Source organism: Styela clava, chromosome 6 (genome assembly GCF_964204865.1).
Source record: "Styela clava chromosome 6, kaStyClav1.hap1.2, whole genome shotgun sequence".
NCBI lineage: Eukaryota > Metazoa > Chordata > Ascidiacea > Stolidobranchia > Styelidae > Styela > Styela clava.
The window spans coordinates 20,546,512-20,561,653 of record NC_135255.1 but is presented as its reverse complement, the minus strand read 5'-3'; the positions used below and the strand labels follow the sequence as shown (position 1 = coordinate 20,561,653).

The 15,142-nt window shown below is 37.6% G+C and overlaps 1 protein-coding gene and 1 long non-coding RNA gene across 2 annotated transcripts; one reads left to right on the top strand and one right to left on the bottom strand.

Moving 5' to 3' along the window:
* Nucleotides 1-2,607: 2,607 nt before the first annotated feature.
* LOC120333375 (uncharacterized) lies at nt 2,608-6,912 on the bottom strand. The gene is made up of 5 exons (XR_013476757.1): nt 6,617-6,912; nt 5,513-5,626; nt 4,604-4,806; nt 3,667-3,822; nt 2,608-2,636 (listed from the first exon to the last, which is right to left on the bottom strand). It is a non-coding gene; the product is annotated as an uncharacterized LOC120333375 (long non-coding RNA).
* A 708-nt stretch (nt 6,913-7,620) lies between these two features.
* On the top strand, nt 7,621-14,714 carry LOC144424572 (uncharacterized). The gene is made up of 6 exons (XM_078113997.1): nt 7,621-7,747; nt 8,701-8,759; nt 10,257-10,272; nt 12,734-12,784; nt 13,027-13,250; nt 13,693-14,714. Exons 1-6 carry the CDS (start codon nt 7,678-7,680, stop codon nt 13,870-13,872), a joined length of 600 nt encoding a protein of 199 aa, XP_077970123.1. The 5' UTR covers nt 7,621-7,677; the 3' UTR covers nt 13,873-14,714.
* Nucleotides 14,715-15,142: the final 428 nt, after the last annotated feature.

The window sequence follows — 15,142 nt, the reverse complement described above, 5'->3', positions numbered from 1 at the left end:
GAACGGCGCTATGGCCTTACGTTCGAAGGATTAGACAAGCGTTTCGCAGTCGGAAAGGAATTATTCATTCTTTGGGAGGAATTTTGCTTACTATTTGTTGTTGGACACCTACTATATATTTTTTTTATTATTACTATGATGTTTATGCACACATTCCGAAGTATGTGAACCAAGATGGCGGACATCGGACCGTAGTATGTGTACCAGGTTAGGGTTAAGCCACAATTTTATTCCAATTATTCTTTATTTTAGTTCTATTACGAGTTCCGGGACTAGCCAAGTGACCCCTGTAGTATTTGTAGCTCGAATTATGGCCTAACCCTAACTTGGTACATATACTACGTTCCGGTGGTCGCCATCTTCGTTCACATACTACGGAAGTACCCATACACATTGCAAACTACTCACAAAAGCGTGAGTGCGACTCGCACATAGTACTATCTAAGAAAGATTAGAACTGGGCATTTTGAATCTATTAGTAAATCTTTAAAAATTGGGGATTGGGATTGGATTTGGAAAAAGTATTTAATTTGATTTTGAAATCATCAGGTATTCGAAATTGCCCAGCCCTAAAGACTGTATGAGGTTAGGCGTACAACATTTCTGAAGTAAAAAAACGTCGCGGATCGGACAAGCTAACCTTGGTTCGATTCCAGGGGCTTCGTAATAATTTATTAAACATTTTCTCATAGTATTGTGAGTGGATTACGGGCATTAAAATTATCTGGAAATCCTTTTAAAATATCCTTTATTGGTCCTTGCTTCTATTAATGGAAATCATTCAACTCATTAGAAAACTTGCACTTTGTTTTCGGCATTTTGATGATTCATTGACAGTACAGTTGAATGTTAAATTATAGCATGGTTCACACATCATATCATATAACTATGACCTAACAATTGGACTCTCTATCTGAACTAGTGAAGTGAGACGGAAATCAGTGGTAAATCGCCTGCCGTATTTTGTAATAAATAGAAATAATATTTATAACTTTCATACTGCAAAACCGGGACTTCAAGTCTATCGCCGAGAAGGCGAAAAAACATGCTATAAAACCTAGACTGTCCCGGCTATACCGGGACGTATGGTAAGCCTATATAAAGTGTTTTATGGATAGTGAGAGAGAAGTGAAGAGTTCTAAAAGAGGAAAACGAGGAATTCAGCAAAACGTTTGGGAACTAATGCGTTAGAGTCCAAGAATGGGCAAAGTCTTTGAACCAGGGGCCTAAAAATTTGCTCATCTAAACTGGCGGGCCATGTTGGTGTGACGTAAAAAAATTACATTGAACAATATCTACAGTTATTCGATAAATAGTCTTGCTGCACACTAACACAAATATATTTCTGTCTTACAGAAATATATTTGTGTTAGTGTGCAGCAAGACTATTTATTGAATTACTCAGGATAGTTATCTTCACTCTTGCTACAGCATCCTTGCATTATATGCATACGGATCAACCGACGCAAAAGCATAGAAGAAGGATAAGTAGTTAGTCTTGTAGAAACCCAATTGATAGCACAATATTTACAATATTTCAAAAGAAAAAGTGGAAAACAATAAGCCTCATGCCAAAACTAAAATTTAATCGCAATGTCAACAAATTTCTTGAGCTATTTTTAGCTAAAACATCAGAATTTGGTTTTAGTTTGGATGTGGTAGCATAAGGCGGGCCGATTAAAGTACCGAACGAGCCGGATTTGACCCGTGTGCCGCACTTTGCTCTTGTCATCGTTAGACTACTGCGTTGGCATCGCAGAGTACGCTTCTGAGATTAATATTCAATACCAAACCCTCTGAGTGTAATAAATAGGGCAGGCGATACCGAAACTGATTGTGGTTATTTAATTCATGAGATTTCAGTTGTCACTCGCAGAGACGTAGCCAGAAAGGGTGAAGATCGCAAATATAAAAAAAATCTAGAAATGTAAAAAAAAAAAACTATCATTTACAGCAATTTTTTGTAGCTTGGAACGCATTATGGACCCTCAATCGGGCCTACTATCTATTGCGGTCTAACTTGGCAATTAAAAAATCGTATGGGGCATCGTATGAAACAATAGAGAAATGATATTGATATTCCTATTTTCCTCATTTCAGTTTCATTACGAGTTCGGCGACTGTCTGTGATAGCCAAATGAATATGCCCCTTCCCATAGGTTCCAGTCCCTTCCCAGATAGCACAACTACGTCGGAACAACCATGGCCGAACGTTGTTCGAACCACCGGCCCAATAATGGCGAACAACCATGTTCCAGCGAAGATTTGGCCGCTGGGCCAACGTCGGTCCTTTCGATGTAATGCAACCGTGGCAAACGGTCTGGCCAACGTAGGCGATACGTTGTAACATAATCGTGAAATATGGCCGGTCCAATGTGGGCGATACGTTGTAACACAATCAAGACATATGGTCGGGCCCACGTAGGCGACACGTTGTAATACAATCGTGGCATATGGTCGGGCCAAGTTAGGCGATGTGTTGTACAGACAGGGTATGGATCTATACTACATAGAAATTTCCCACTAATCTAACATTATTTATATAATAAAAAACAAAAGATAACAAAATGTCTTTATTTTACAAATATGTATACATGCAATAAAATAATCGGAGTTCGTTGCCAGATCATCCAGAGCTGAAAAATATAAAAATTCTGTGTTAAATTGCAGTATTAGCAAATTACAGCACCAGAGTTCAAAGCCTAGTCTGAATGACTGCATCCCAACAAATTTTCAGAGTAGGAATCTTAAGCCAAGTTTCTGCAGTCGCAAATGTGTGAGTGAAGCTTACATTGACAAGACAATAATAATTGAGAAATACAGAAATTCTTGATTCCGCAAGGGGGGCGTAGACAATGTTTTGAGGCGAATATTTGTTGGAGGGAATAATGATGATTTGAGATTTTATCTGACTAAAATGTCTTCAAATATTCCTTGTTGAAATTCATCTATCTTATTAGAAACATCATGCACAATGATTAGTCTATTTGTTTAATTGATTTACAATAAATTTATTTGTAACTTCATCATTTGCTGATGTGCTAGGGGGGGGGGGGGGGGGTTGATAATGTAAAAAGTACTGTAAGGGAGCGATGATACAAATAAGTTCGAAAACCACTGTTCGCCATTATGCACCAAACTCTGGCAACATTGGATTGGCAATTTGGCACTTGATTCTAACCATAATCAGCTTGGCGATATCTCCTTAATAAATATTTTTCTATACTGTTCACTTTTGTATACAAAATCTACATTCAATTTCTTTACTGTTCACAGTTGTTTACAAAATCATTGTTCAATTTGACAATCATAATGATAAAAATGAATGGTGTGGCAACTGGCAAGTACATTTTGTTTACTACCCAACTTATCTAAATTTTCTCGCCTGTTTTTATTTTATTATATCTCTGTTGTTGTTGTTGTTGTGTGTGTGTAACTTAATTTAATTCATGAACACGATAGGCATCTTTTTGGCAAAACCTTATATTCTTTACGCTTTAATCTTAATTAAGGTTTTGTTTTCACTCCAGATTGTCATATTCTATTCTATGTTCATTTCCCTTTTGAATTATCTTAAGCTGATTTGGAGTCAAAATAATCTTATACTTATAAAATAGAAGAGAGTAGAGAAAGATGGTGGTACAATATGATGAACATATTACATACCTTTAATAGCAGAAACTAAGGGCGTCCCACTCACTCCTTATCCACCGCATCCTGCACAGTTGAAAGAGCGGGCGAGTAAATTTGTTATAACTGAGCTCATGATTCTCCAATCCCGTCTTTCTTGGAGCAACCTCCGAGACTTGACAAATATCTTATCTGGAATGAGTAAATAAGCACAATTATGAGAATAAATTTAATAAAAAGGTTTCCATCCGTTGCAAAAGCTCTATGTTAATTATCGCGAGTATCTACTCTAAAATATACACATATGTGTTTTGTCCACATCGCATTCGTATAAAAGTGAACAATTTTAATATTGCAATCGGATCGTATTTAGACATTTAAATAATCTTCCTTGAACACGAAGCGAAAATATGGGGCATATTGTATTTCATACATAATTTTGAAGCGCTTCATGCAGTCAAAAACAAAACGACAAAAAATAAAAGGCACTTAATAAGATGAGACCCAGCAAAGGTATTTTCCCCTAATTTACTTTCCTGTTCTGTTAAGCTTCCGAATTAATTATGGAGTAATCTGCAATATTTTAACATTGTACTAAAACTAAACAAATATTCTGAATCTCAGAGATTTTCACATCGTGGTCTTCATATTACGATGGCATGTGTTACCGGTCAGCGAACTCTTTTAAATTAATTTTGCTTGCCCGCTGGGGTAAAAAGGTTGGGAACCACTGAACTAAACAGTTAAGTACAATCACGTTACACCAACGCCCCGCAAACTTACAGTCTATTTTCATCAGAATGATTAAATAGAATATTCAGAATAGAATAAATTGATTTCTATTGTTTTCTCGTTGTGGGGTCGCAGGTATCTGTAGTCTGTGATTTTACAAAAATTGGGGTCGCGGAAAAAAAAGTTTGGGAACCACCGCCGTAAAGTGTCCATAATCAGCCAATAAAAATATTCAACTTACGAGCCATTTTTTCATCCTTGAATGTATTCTGGATCAAAATGTAATCAGACAATGAATTGACAATGAATTTCATCAATTCCGGTATGTCCGAGTCCACACTAAAATCAGTGGAAAGTTGCAGATGCCGTAGCTTGTAGCATAAGAGTTTCTACCGCCTGTCCCAACAATTTTTCCATAGACTGGATTGGAGCATGGCTTGATCTCTGAAAATCAAGTTAGTGTTACCCAATGTATAGTACATGATTGTCTTTCAGATGATAAACATGAACGAATGGCCTATACTAATTACCAGAATATAAATTTTTCATTAATATCAATTACTGTATTTTCCGGCGAATAAGTCTACCTGGGGAATAAGACGAGGCCTGTTTTTAAGCCTGAAAAAATGGGTTTTTGCATATAACCGGCCAATAAGTCGGGGTAGTAAAATCGCATCAACGTCGGGAATCTTAAATTACCATGCAATGCCTTTCGAGCGGTCGCCGCGTTTGCGCATTGGTTAAAATAGCCTATAATGACTTTTTTTGTAGCGTAATATTCAATCCATATATCTGTATATGATAATCACAGCATTGAAATTCCAGATTCACAGCACGAGAATGTCGATTTATTTAAACTAACCTGATGAGTACGTGAGGGATGCTATCGTCGAAGGTATTTTATTGTCCGGATTCAATAATAAGGTAACAAAAAAATGAAAATGATCATACTGGCCTAATATGACGACCCCCCCCCCCCAAATCAGGCCAAAAATTTGAGTCTAGAAAAACGACTTATTCGCCGGAAAATACGGTATTAACCACATGATGTTGTACTAGGTAATTATTTAACCAATATATCTAGCTATTGTGCAATATTTTATGGCACAGATATGCAAGGAGCTACTATCAAACTATAAAACAAAAACACCTGTTTTGGGCATTGTCCGCATTGAAACATTGAGATGCTTGAAATGACACAGTGTATGATTGCGTGAAAGAGGGAATTGAAGCAGGTGAATTTTCCAGTCCATTGTCATAGGGCCTATTATAAAAATGGTATACAGGTATATATCATTAAACTTACAATGGTAATATTGACACTTGACAGAATATCTAATCGGTAATAATTATTTAGAATAACCGGAAGAAAATGAATATTACACAAAATATGGCCAAATATTTGTGAAAGATGTGTCGTACAATACTTCATGCTTTTAGAGTCACTGGGCATTGCACAGTTGCATGCACATTTGGCAATCATTGTACAGAGATGGGCTTCCCCCCAGTCGCCCGAATCTTTTTTGCTAGCGGTCTACTTTCCAATTCACTTTAAAATATAATAACACTTAATTAAGGTTGGTTGGGTAAGCTTACATAGCATACATACTGAAAATAAATCATATTAATATATACCCAATATATTTCTATTGAATTTTAAAACAAAATAGATATTATTCAGAAATCAGTAATTTATTTCTCAACAAAGCTGAAAATATGAACTAGAGCAGGGTTGGGCAAAGTTCTCGGAACGCGTGCAAAAATTTTGCGCACCTAGACTGGCGGGCCATGTCGCATCTCGCATGTGTGGCGTAAAAAGTTATACCCGTACCTTAGAAACAAAATTTTATTTAAAGTGTTACGGTACAAAAACAAAAAGGAAAAACAATAATTCTTGAGGTATTTTTTACCCAAAAACATCAAATTTTAGTTTCAGTTTGATTGTGGCAATTGTTAAAACATATTTTAGATTTCAGCCAATTGAGATCTGTATTTAGATTTGTTGAAATTCACCAGACAGAAGGTTCACAAATGTACAACTATTCAGATTACTGAATTAAGTCGTCCAACGGGTTGGATTTGGGCTGCGGAAATGTGCATTTGCACTTAGACAAATAAAGTAAATATAAAAAATCATATCCAGGGATGAAGGACCAATACCGGTACGGCGGTACCGGTACTCGATAACGAATACTGGTAAATAAGAGATGGCAACCTCAGAAAGTTTAACAAAAAATGCCAAAAGACCAAGTACCTCATCTCGTTACCGGTAGGCTACCTACGGTGTCCAGGGATAAATATGTAACGTTTACCGGTATGCAGGTATGGTACCGTATCACCCTTATGAACCGTGACCTGACAACGCACTTACTGACTTAGGGTACCGGTACCATGAGATTAAGTTACACGGTTACAACTATCTCTACTATCGCCATTCTACTATGAAAGCATTAATAGTTCAATTTCACTGTCCCATCCACGGCAAAAACCTCGCAACAGGATATCGATTACGAGTACCGCCAAAATGAATGGCGACCTCATGGTGCTATATTCGAATCGCGCGCCCATTTCTTCGCATAATGGCGTGTTTCGTTGAAGGCCATTCATGGCCTTACCATGGTAAATGGTTGTAAAACCGCGTACAACGGTTGTCAGCGGATTATAACGTTGGCCCAACGTAGTTGTGCTATCTGGGTTTACACAACTTGATGTAAAATTGGCGAACAAAATTAGTTACCCTACAGACTGGTACACATACTTCTGGAGCGCCAAAACTTGTTATTGCGGTACTTGCAAATATTGTCAAGTCAGAATGGTGGTCTTATAACTTTCATGTTGATAATCTGTGCTATCTGTTACGTTCTCGCTCGCCAAGGTCAAGCGAATTTTAAGTTTTAAAATCCAGGATACAATTTACGTATTTAACCCGGGGGAGAGGAAAGCCGAGTAGACAGCTAGCAGCCCTTTGTCCGGCTACCATTCTATGTCGGGTATGAGACTAGTTAGCCAGTTATTTTGTTTTTATACGCATGGACTTGGTGGTGGAGGAAGCCGTAACTGACCAACGTGAACCACCCTACGGAGGCGAGAAATTCAGCAATTTTCTCGCACATAAGTGTGTGTGCAACAGGCGGCCCGCGGGCCACCACCCAGCCCAGCAAGCTATTTATTGTGGCTCTTGTCAACACTTCTATGACATGAATATAAGACAGCCTGATACGGCAATGCTGATCCTATAATACTTCTGCATATTTTTACAGCTTTAATTAGGAGCTAAGCCTTAGTTACGTCATTTAAGCCTTTTTAAAAGCAAACATGGACTTTGTCAAAATTGTTTTCTTTATCACTCTCATCTGCTGTTTGCTTGCAGCGAAGAAAATACCTGGTAATATTTGTTTCGGATATATTTTAATAGGATAGAATTTACACATTACCGATATGGGTATGAGATTAGGTATTTGTTTTCTGACATGCAAAGACTTGATGGCGGAGGAAGCCGTACCCTACCAGCGGTTACGTGAACCACGGCGAGGAGTCCAGCATACCTCTCTAACATAATTAACTGCGCGTGGGCAAACCCACACAGGGTAATCAGAGGTGTGGTGGCCAACGCCCAGAACGTCGCCCTACCTACATCGCCGAGACGATTATCCTAATCCAGGGAAAAGATTTCCAGGGGTACTTGGATGGCAGTCGAGTTTTTGTGTAGTGCTGTTGCTGCATTGCAGAAAGTGATATGCTTATCATAACTTGAGAGATTTCAAGAATTCATTAGTTAGGCGGAGGACAGGGCGAAAACATGAACACGAGGATTTAATTTAGTTACAGCAGCTGGTCCATAAATTGTTGTTACAACAAACTGTTTTATATATAACAACATTTTTGGTGTCTGATTACTGGGGGTTCGCGGGGGTGAAAAAATTCAAATCCGTTTTTACTTTATTTTTTGTTTAATCATAAAAACATGGCTACAATGTATCAATATAACTCTTAATTTATATTAAATGTATTAATCACGCAAACTGAGCTAGGTGACTTCGGCCACACTAACTTTAAACTTTCATACTAAGGCGGGGACCTTAAACTATCGTCCAGCGGGGTTCAATTGGCATCCGGGCCGCGAGTTCGTGACCCTTGCTTTACATGAATCTAATACATAAATTTGAAATATCTAATATCTGATCTTTCTCGCTAATATCTGCACTGCTACATTTAAATTACACCGAGAACAGGTTCGCTGTTCACGGTACATTTCAAGACCGGGTTCGCATTAATCCGCGCCTGGATTTCCACCGTAGGTTTTGTTCAAAATAAAATATCATGTTTCATATTTAACAGCTGGAGCCTGCGTTTCCAAGATCGTGAATGGGAAACTCGTTCAAGTTGGAGATTGCGAGGTAAAATTATGTTGCTATTTTATCAGGTGTCTTTATACATTTCGTACATCAAACATACATCTTTAGTAAATTCTTAGTTAGGCACAAAAATTTGATTACTGTTCTAGGACATGCGTTGTTCGCTTCGCACAAACTAACTGTTAGAGCATTATGACGTTATAAAAAAGGACTCGGCTATCGACTTTGCAACGGAAAGGGATTGGTATTACTCGCACGTGCAGTGTTTCCCAACCCGCGTCCGCGGTCTCAAATGTGTCCGCAGAGCGTTTGAATGAGTCCGCAACGAGTAATAGGTTATAAACGCTATGCAGTAATATAGTTCATGTAGCCTAGGTCACTAACCTTTTTAGTGTCGCAGGCCACTTTCACGTTTAGAAATTCATCGCAGGACATAAACGGTTTTACCAAACTTACGTATCAGTTACAATTTACGTCAGAATTTACGAAAAACATAAAATAAAAGTTTATTCATTATAAATTTAATCGAGTCAATAATAACCGATTACTGAGTATGACTGGGTAAAATATTCGAACATTAAACTATTAGAATATCTTGTAACACGTGACTTGAACACCGCCTCGCTATATCAGACGATTGGATTGCACAGCGTACCTGCGGATTTCTGAAAAACCCAAGTATGGCAAACAACTGCAACCAGAAGATAACACAAGAGAGCTACGCCCAAATATATGGACACGTCTGTTCGCAGTACAGTACGGTGTACCGTCAGATCACAGTCTACAAATATATTCACACCGAGCGAAGCAGTAGGCTACAGTAGGACACAAAATGGCGTCCGATGTCCGCAGAGCGTTTAATGACTTCATAGCAAACAAAAACAAATCTCACAGAGCTAACAGAAATATTTAAAACGAATAAAAGTAATAGCCTTCTGGGGAAAAATTTTATCTTCAACCAATGAAAATTTCAAAGCAATTGGTACAGTATTCGAAGAGAAAAGCGGTTTTTTAATATTTCCACTAAGTGTGATATTCTGTGTCAAATAACAACAAGAACAAGATCAACATAATATTGAAACGACCGTATGTCCACTACTTGTCCAATTAGATGTGCGTTATCGAATAAGACTCTGATTTCGACAACGGTGGTGGTGCGAGTTCAGGGACAAGGTTCACATTCAAAATGTGTAAATGTGAATAATGAACTGACTTCGTTAAAATTATGTTGTTTTTCTGGTGTTATTGTTTCTCCACACAGAGTTCGGTTACAATTAAAGCAACTTGAGTCCGCAAAGATTTTCGCTGGCGAAAAAATAGTCCGCGACCAAAAAACGTTGGGAAACGCTGCACTTGACTAAATTGAAACCTCGTTCTGCAAGCCGCGCACAATTCAAAATCGGAACGTTTCCGCGGGAAGCACTATTTTTCCTTGTGGGCCGCTGTTTGCTTTATTAGAAAGACTCTTGAATTAAATCCAGCATAGAAACGTGTCATAATTACTTTACTGATGACCTGTATTTTGTTTTTATTTGACAGAAAAACGATGGATCCGGTGAGTTCGCCCTATTTCAAGATAAATTCCAAGTTTGTCTTTTTGAAACGACGCATATTTATGCCTTTCCCCTCCGAACAAGCCATTGTACGCGCAGACACTAATATCTGATGATATCAAAGAAGCAACTCTTCCTTCATTTTAAATGACCGGGGTCGACCGGCATAGTGGCAGCACGTTATAGGGATGATTTAGTTGCTTATTTTGATGAATAAAATTGTGATGATAATACAAACATTTCACTCTTATTTGACCTTCAATTTATATGTCATTCTCAAATTATTATTTATATATATTTTGATGGGCAAAGGTGCGTGAGGTAATATGCGTAAAAGTGTAAAATATGAATATGAACTGTATAAATAGAAAACTGATTTAAAAAACAACTTTTATACATACAACAAAAATACGTCATTTTATTACAGAAATCGCCAGACTGATCAAAAAGAGTCTTGACGAGAAAGAAAAGACTAGCAGTAAATTCTTTTGTATTTTGTGGTTTGGTAGTCTGACTAAAAGGTCGCCACATCTGTCAGATAGTTGGCATTTTCATGGCGCATATGTTTGAATCTAGCTTTAATTCGTATACTCAAGTATGGGTACTCCTGAAGTATGCGCACCAAGATGTCGCATAACCTGAATCATGACCTGGTACTTCACACCTGAGTTCAGGTTGTGCGCCATCTTGGTGCGCATACTTCGGGAGGTCCGAAGGCTATGCAGTAATATAGTTCATGTAGCCTAGGTCACTAACCTTTTTAGTGTCGCAGGCCACTTCCACGTTTAGAAATTCATTGCGGGCATAAACGGACGTATCAGTTACAATTTACGTCAGAATTCACGAAAAACATAAAATAAAAGTTTATTCACATAAAATTTAATCGAGTCAATAATTACCGGTTACTGAGTATGGCTGGGTAAAATATTCGAACATTAAACTTAGCATACCTTGTAACACGTGACTTGAACACGGCACGTCATTCCCGCCTCGCTATATCAAACGATTGGATTGCACAGCGTACCTGCGGATTTCTGACAAAAACATGAGACGCACCCTCAGCTTACGGACAAAAACGTAAAAATTGAGTGTTATATTTGCGTTGCTCTTTTGCACTTTTCAGCATATTATCTTTGCAAAGCTGTATTTACAGCCCTGGCTATGATAAAAACCCAAGTATGGCAAACAACTGCAACCAGAAGATAACACAAGAGAGCTACGCCCAAATATATGGACACGTCTGTTCGCAGTACAGTACGGTGTACCGTCAGATCACAGTCTACAAATATATTCACACCGAGCGAAGCAGTAGGCTACAGTAGGACACAAAATGGCGTCCGATGTCCGCAGAGCGTTTAATGACTTCATAGCAAACAAAAACAAATCTCACAGAGCTAACAGAAATATTTAAAATAAATAAAAGTATTAGCCTTCTGGGGAAAAATTTTATCTTCAACCACTGAAAATTTCAAAGCAATTGGTCCAGTATTCGAAGAAAAAGGCGTTTTTTTTAATATTTCCACTAAGTGTGTTATTCTGTGTCAAATAACAACAAGAACAAGATCAACATAATATTGAAACGACCGTATGTCCACTACTTGTCCAATTAGATGTGCGTTATCGAATAAAGACTCTGATTTTGACAAACTAGTGATGCGAGTTCAGAGACAAGGTTCCCATTCAAAATTTGTAAATGTGAATAATGAACAGACTTCGTTAAAATTATGTTGTTTTTGGTGTTATTGTTTCTCCACACAGGGTTCGTTTACAATTAAAGAAACTTGAGTCCGCAAAGATTTTCGCTGGCGAAAAAATAGTCCGCGACCAAAAAACGTTGGGAAACGATGCACTTGACTAAACTGAAACCTCGTTATGCGAGCCGCGCACAATTCAAAATCGGAACGTTTCCGATGGCAGCACAATTTTTCCTTGTGGGGCCGCTGTTTGCATTATTAGAAAGACTCTTGAATTAAATCCAGCATAGAAACGTGTCATAATTACTTTACTGATGACCTGTATTTTGTTTTTATTTGACAGAAAAACGATGGATCCGGTGAGTTCGCCCTATTTCAAGATAAATTCCAAGTTTGTCTTTTTGAAACGACGCATATTTATGCCTTTCCCCTCCAAACAAGCCACTGTACGCGCAGACACTAATATCCCATGATATATAAGGAGCAACTCTTCATTTCAAATGACCGGGGTCAACCAGCACGTCATAGGGATGATTTAGTTGCTTAGTTTGATGAATAAAATTATGATGATAATACAAACATTTCACTCTTATTTGACCTTCAATTTATATGTCATTCTCAAATTATTATTTATATATATTTTGATGGGCAAAGGTGCGTGAGGTAATATGCGTAAAAGTGTAAAATATGAATATGAACTGTATAAATAGAAAACTGATTTAAAAAACAACTTTTATACATACAACAAAAATACGTCATTTTATTACAGAAATCGCCAGACTGATCAAAAAGAGTCTTGATGAGAAAGAAAAGGCTAGCAGTAAATTCTTTTGTATTTTGTGGTTTGGTAGTCTGACTAAAAGGTCGCCACATCTGTCAGATAGTTAGCATTTTCATGGCGCATATGTTTGAATCCAGCTTTAATTCGTATACTCAAGTATGGGTACTCCTGAAGTATGCGCACCAAGATGTGGCACAAACTGAATCATGACCTGGTACTTCATCGCTGTGTGATTATGATTATGTGATTATTTAAAATGACCCCAATTTTGTTGTTTTTAGGGGGTTGTGGTGTCATATACAATTCCAAGTGCTTCCGAGCAGTTATGTATAAAACACAGAATATCACCTTCAACGATGCTCGATCAATATGCAAATCAATGAACAACAGGATACCGGCTAATATTCACGACTTTGAACATTACCAGATGCTGCTCACTTATCTACGTTCAATGATCCCTGCTGGCCGGATTTCGATTTTTATTTGGACTGGGATGCAGTATAAAGTAGGTGTAATGAGTAGCAAATTTGCGTAATCTACACAGATTTTAACTTGTTTTGTCTCAAAACTAAGCAAGAGGGGAAGGCGGTGTGGTTCATCGTGTTAAGCGTTAGGAATACGCTCGCCATCGCACCTCTGACTACCCGGCGTGGGTTCGCAGGTTCGAATCCCATTCGGGGATGGTTGTGTGCGAGAGGATTGCTTGATTCCTCGCATCCGTAGGGTGGTTAACGTGACCACTGGTCGTCTTTATCAACCATCAAGTCCATGCGTCCGTAAACATATAACTGGCCGACTAATCCCATACCCGACATGGATTGGTAACCGGACGAGAGGCCCTGGTTTGTCATATGATTAAACCGTTTTCTCGACTTTGCTTTCACCCGCGATAAATTATGTAAATTCTATTATATCCTATTTTAAAGCTGTTTATTAATTTTTTACAGAACAATCAGCTTTTGGGAGGGGAAGCTCTACCAAATGAAGTGTGGATTGATAGCTATCCCAAATCCGCTACATCGTGGACAAATGTTGCTCTTAGTATCAATAAAGACGAAAATGCAGATCAGGGTATTTTCAATGTTCCATCACACTATCTTAGGTTTGGTGTTATCTGTGAAATATAAAACCAGCCCAAAACCTGATAGAAATCTGTTGACGGACTGCATGAAATAAAAGACAAAAAGCAAACAGTTAGGGTTAGGAACTCGAACCCTGACTATAAACGTCTTAACCATTTTTCAAACCGATTCCGAAAATATTCTGTAAATTAGTCAACCTTCCAAGGAGTAACGTTTTCTATAAATTGTTCAAATGTCTTAATTAACTGTGAATCTTACTAGCGAACATGGGGAGAGCTGACCCTGATTGGTTCAATGCTTGTATTCAGGCTGACAACATAATTATCTTTCTCTCTCTTCCTTGGTATTTTACTGTAATCCATATAGATAAACGGGTTCTGATATGACTTTTGTTCAATCAATCATTTATTTTGGTTCTCTGACAAAAACAATAGAAAAGTAAACAGACAAAACAAAAAGCAGAGATACCTGTTGAAAAAAATAGTGATTTCCTAGGGCCCTTGATTTTACAAACTATTCATTTTTATATAATTAGGTTAATATCGACTAATGTACTACTAAGCAAAGACTATAAACGTATTATTCAAGCTTATATTATTCTTTAATGCTCTTTTTCTATTTCTGTATTTATGACATTGTTATTTTCATTGTTTTATTTTTAAATATTTTGATTCATCGGTAAAGTTCGCTTTTGATTAGAATTGCGGTAAATAAAAGACAACACAAGAATGTTTGCCTTAAAACTTGCTTCACTTTTTCACTTACTTATATTATTCATTATTCCTTTACAATTATTAACCGTATAATCCAGTATTGAATTTGTCGTCCTGTCTATTGAAACTTTTTCTCTGCAAATAAAATTCACGGCTGTCTTACCCAGTGTGGTTTCTGTATATAAACAAACATAATAATAAATATTGATTCGATCGTATTTAGGTTTTCTGTTTTGTCAGTTTATGGCAGGGGTTCCCAAACCGCGGCCCGCGGGCCAATTACGGCCCGCAAGACGATTTAAAATGGCCCGCCGAACATTAGTGAAACTATAAAGCGAATAAATACTAATACGTTTAACAATTTAAATGTGTTCATCTTTTTGCGTCAATTGTTAGTTGCCGCCAATTGTTACGTCATTACCACAATTCGAGCGCGTGTATAATCATAAAAATTCAATTATAATAGGATTACGTACGGCAGTATTTTAGTTATCAGCACTATATTAAGAAAGCTTGAAGATGTCACAAAAACGAAAACTAGACACTGAAAACAGACGTTTTTTGGATAAATGGCAGCGTTCTTATTTCTTTATTGAAAAGAA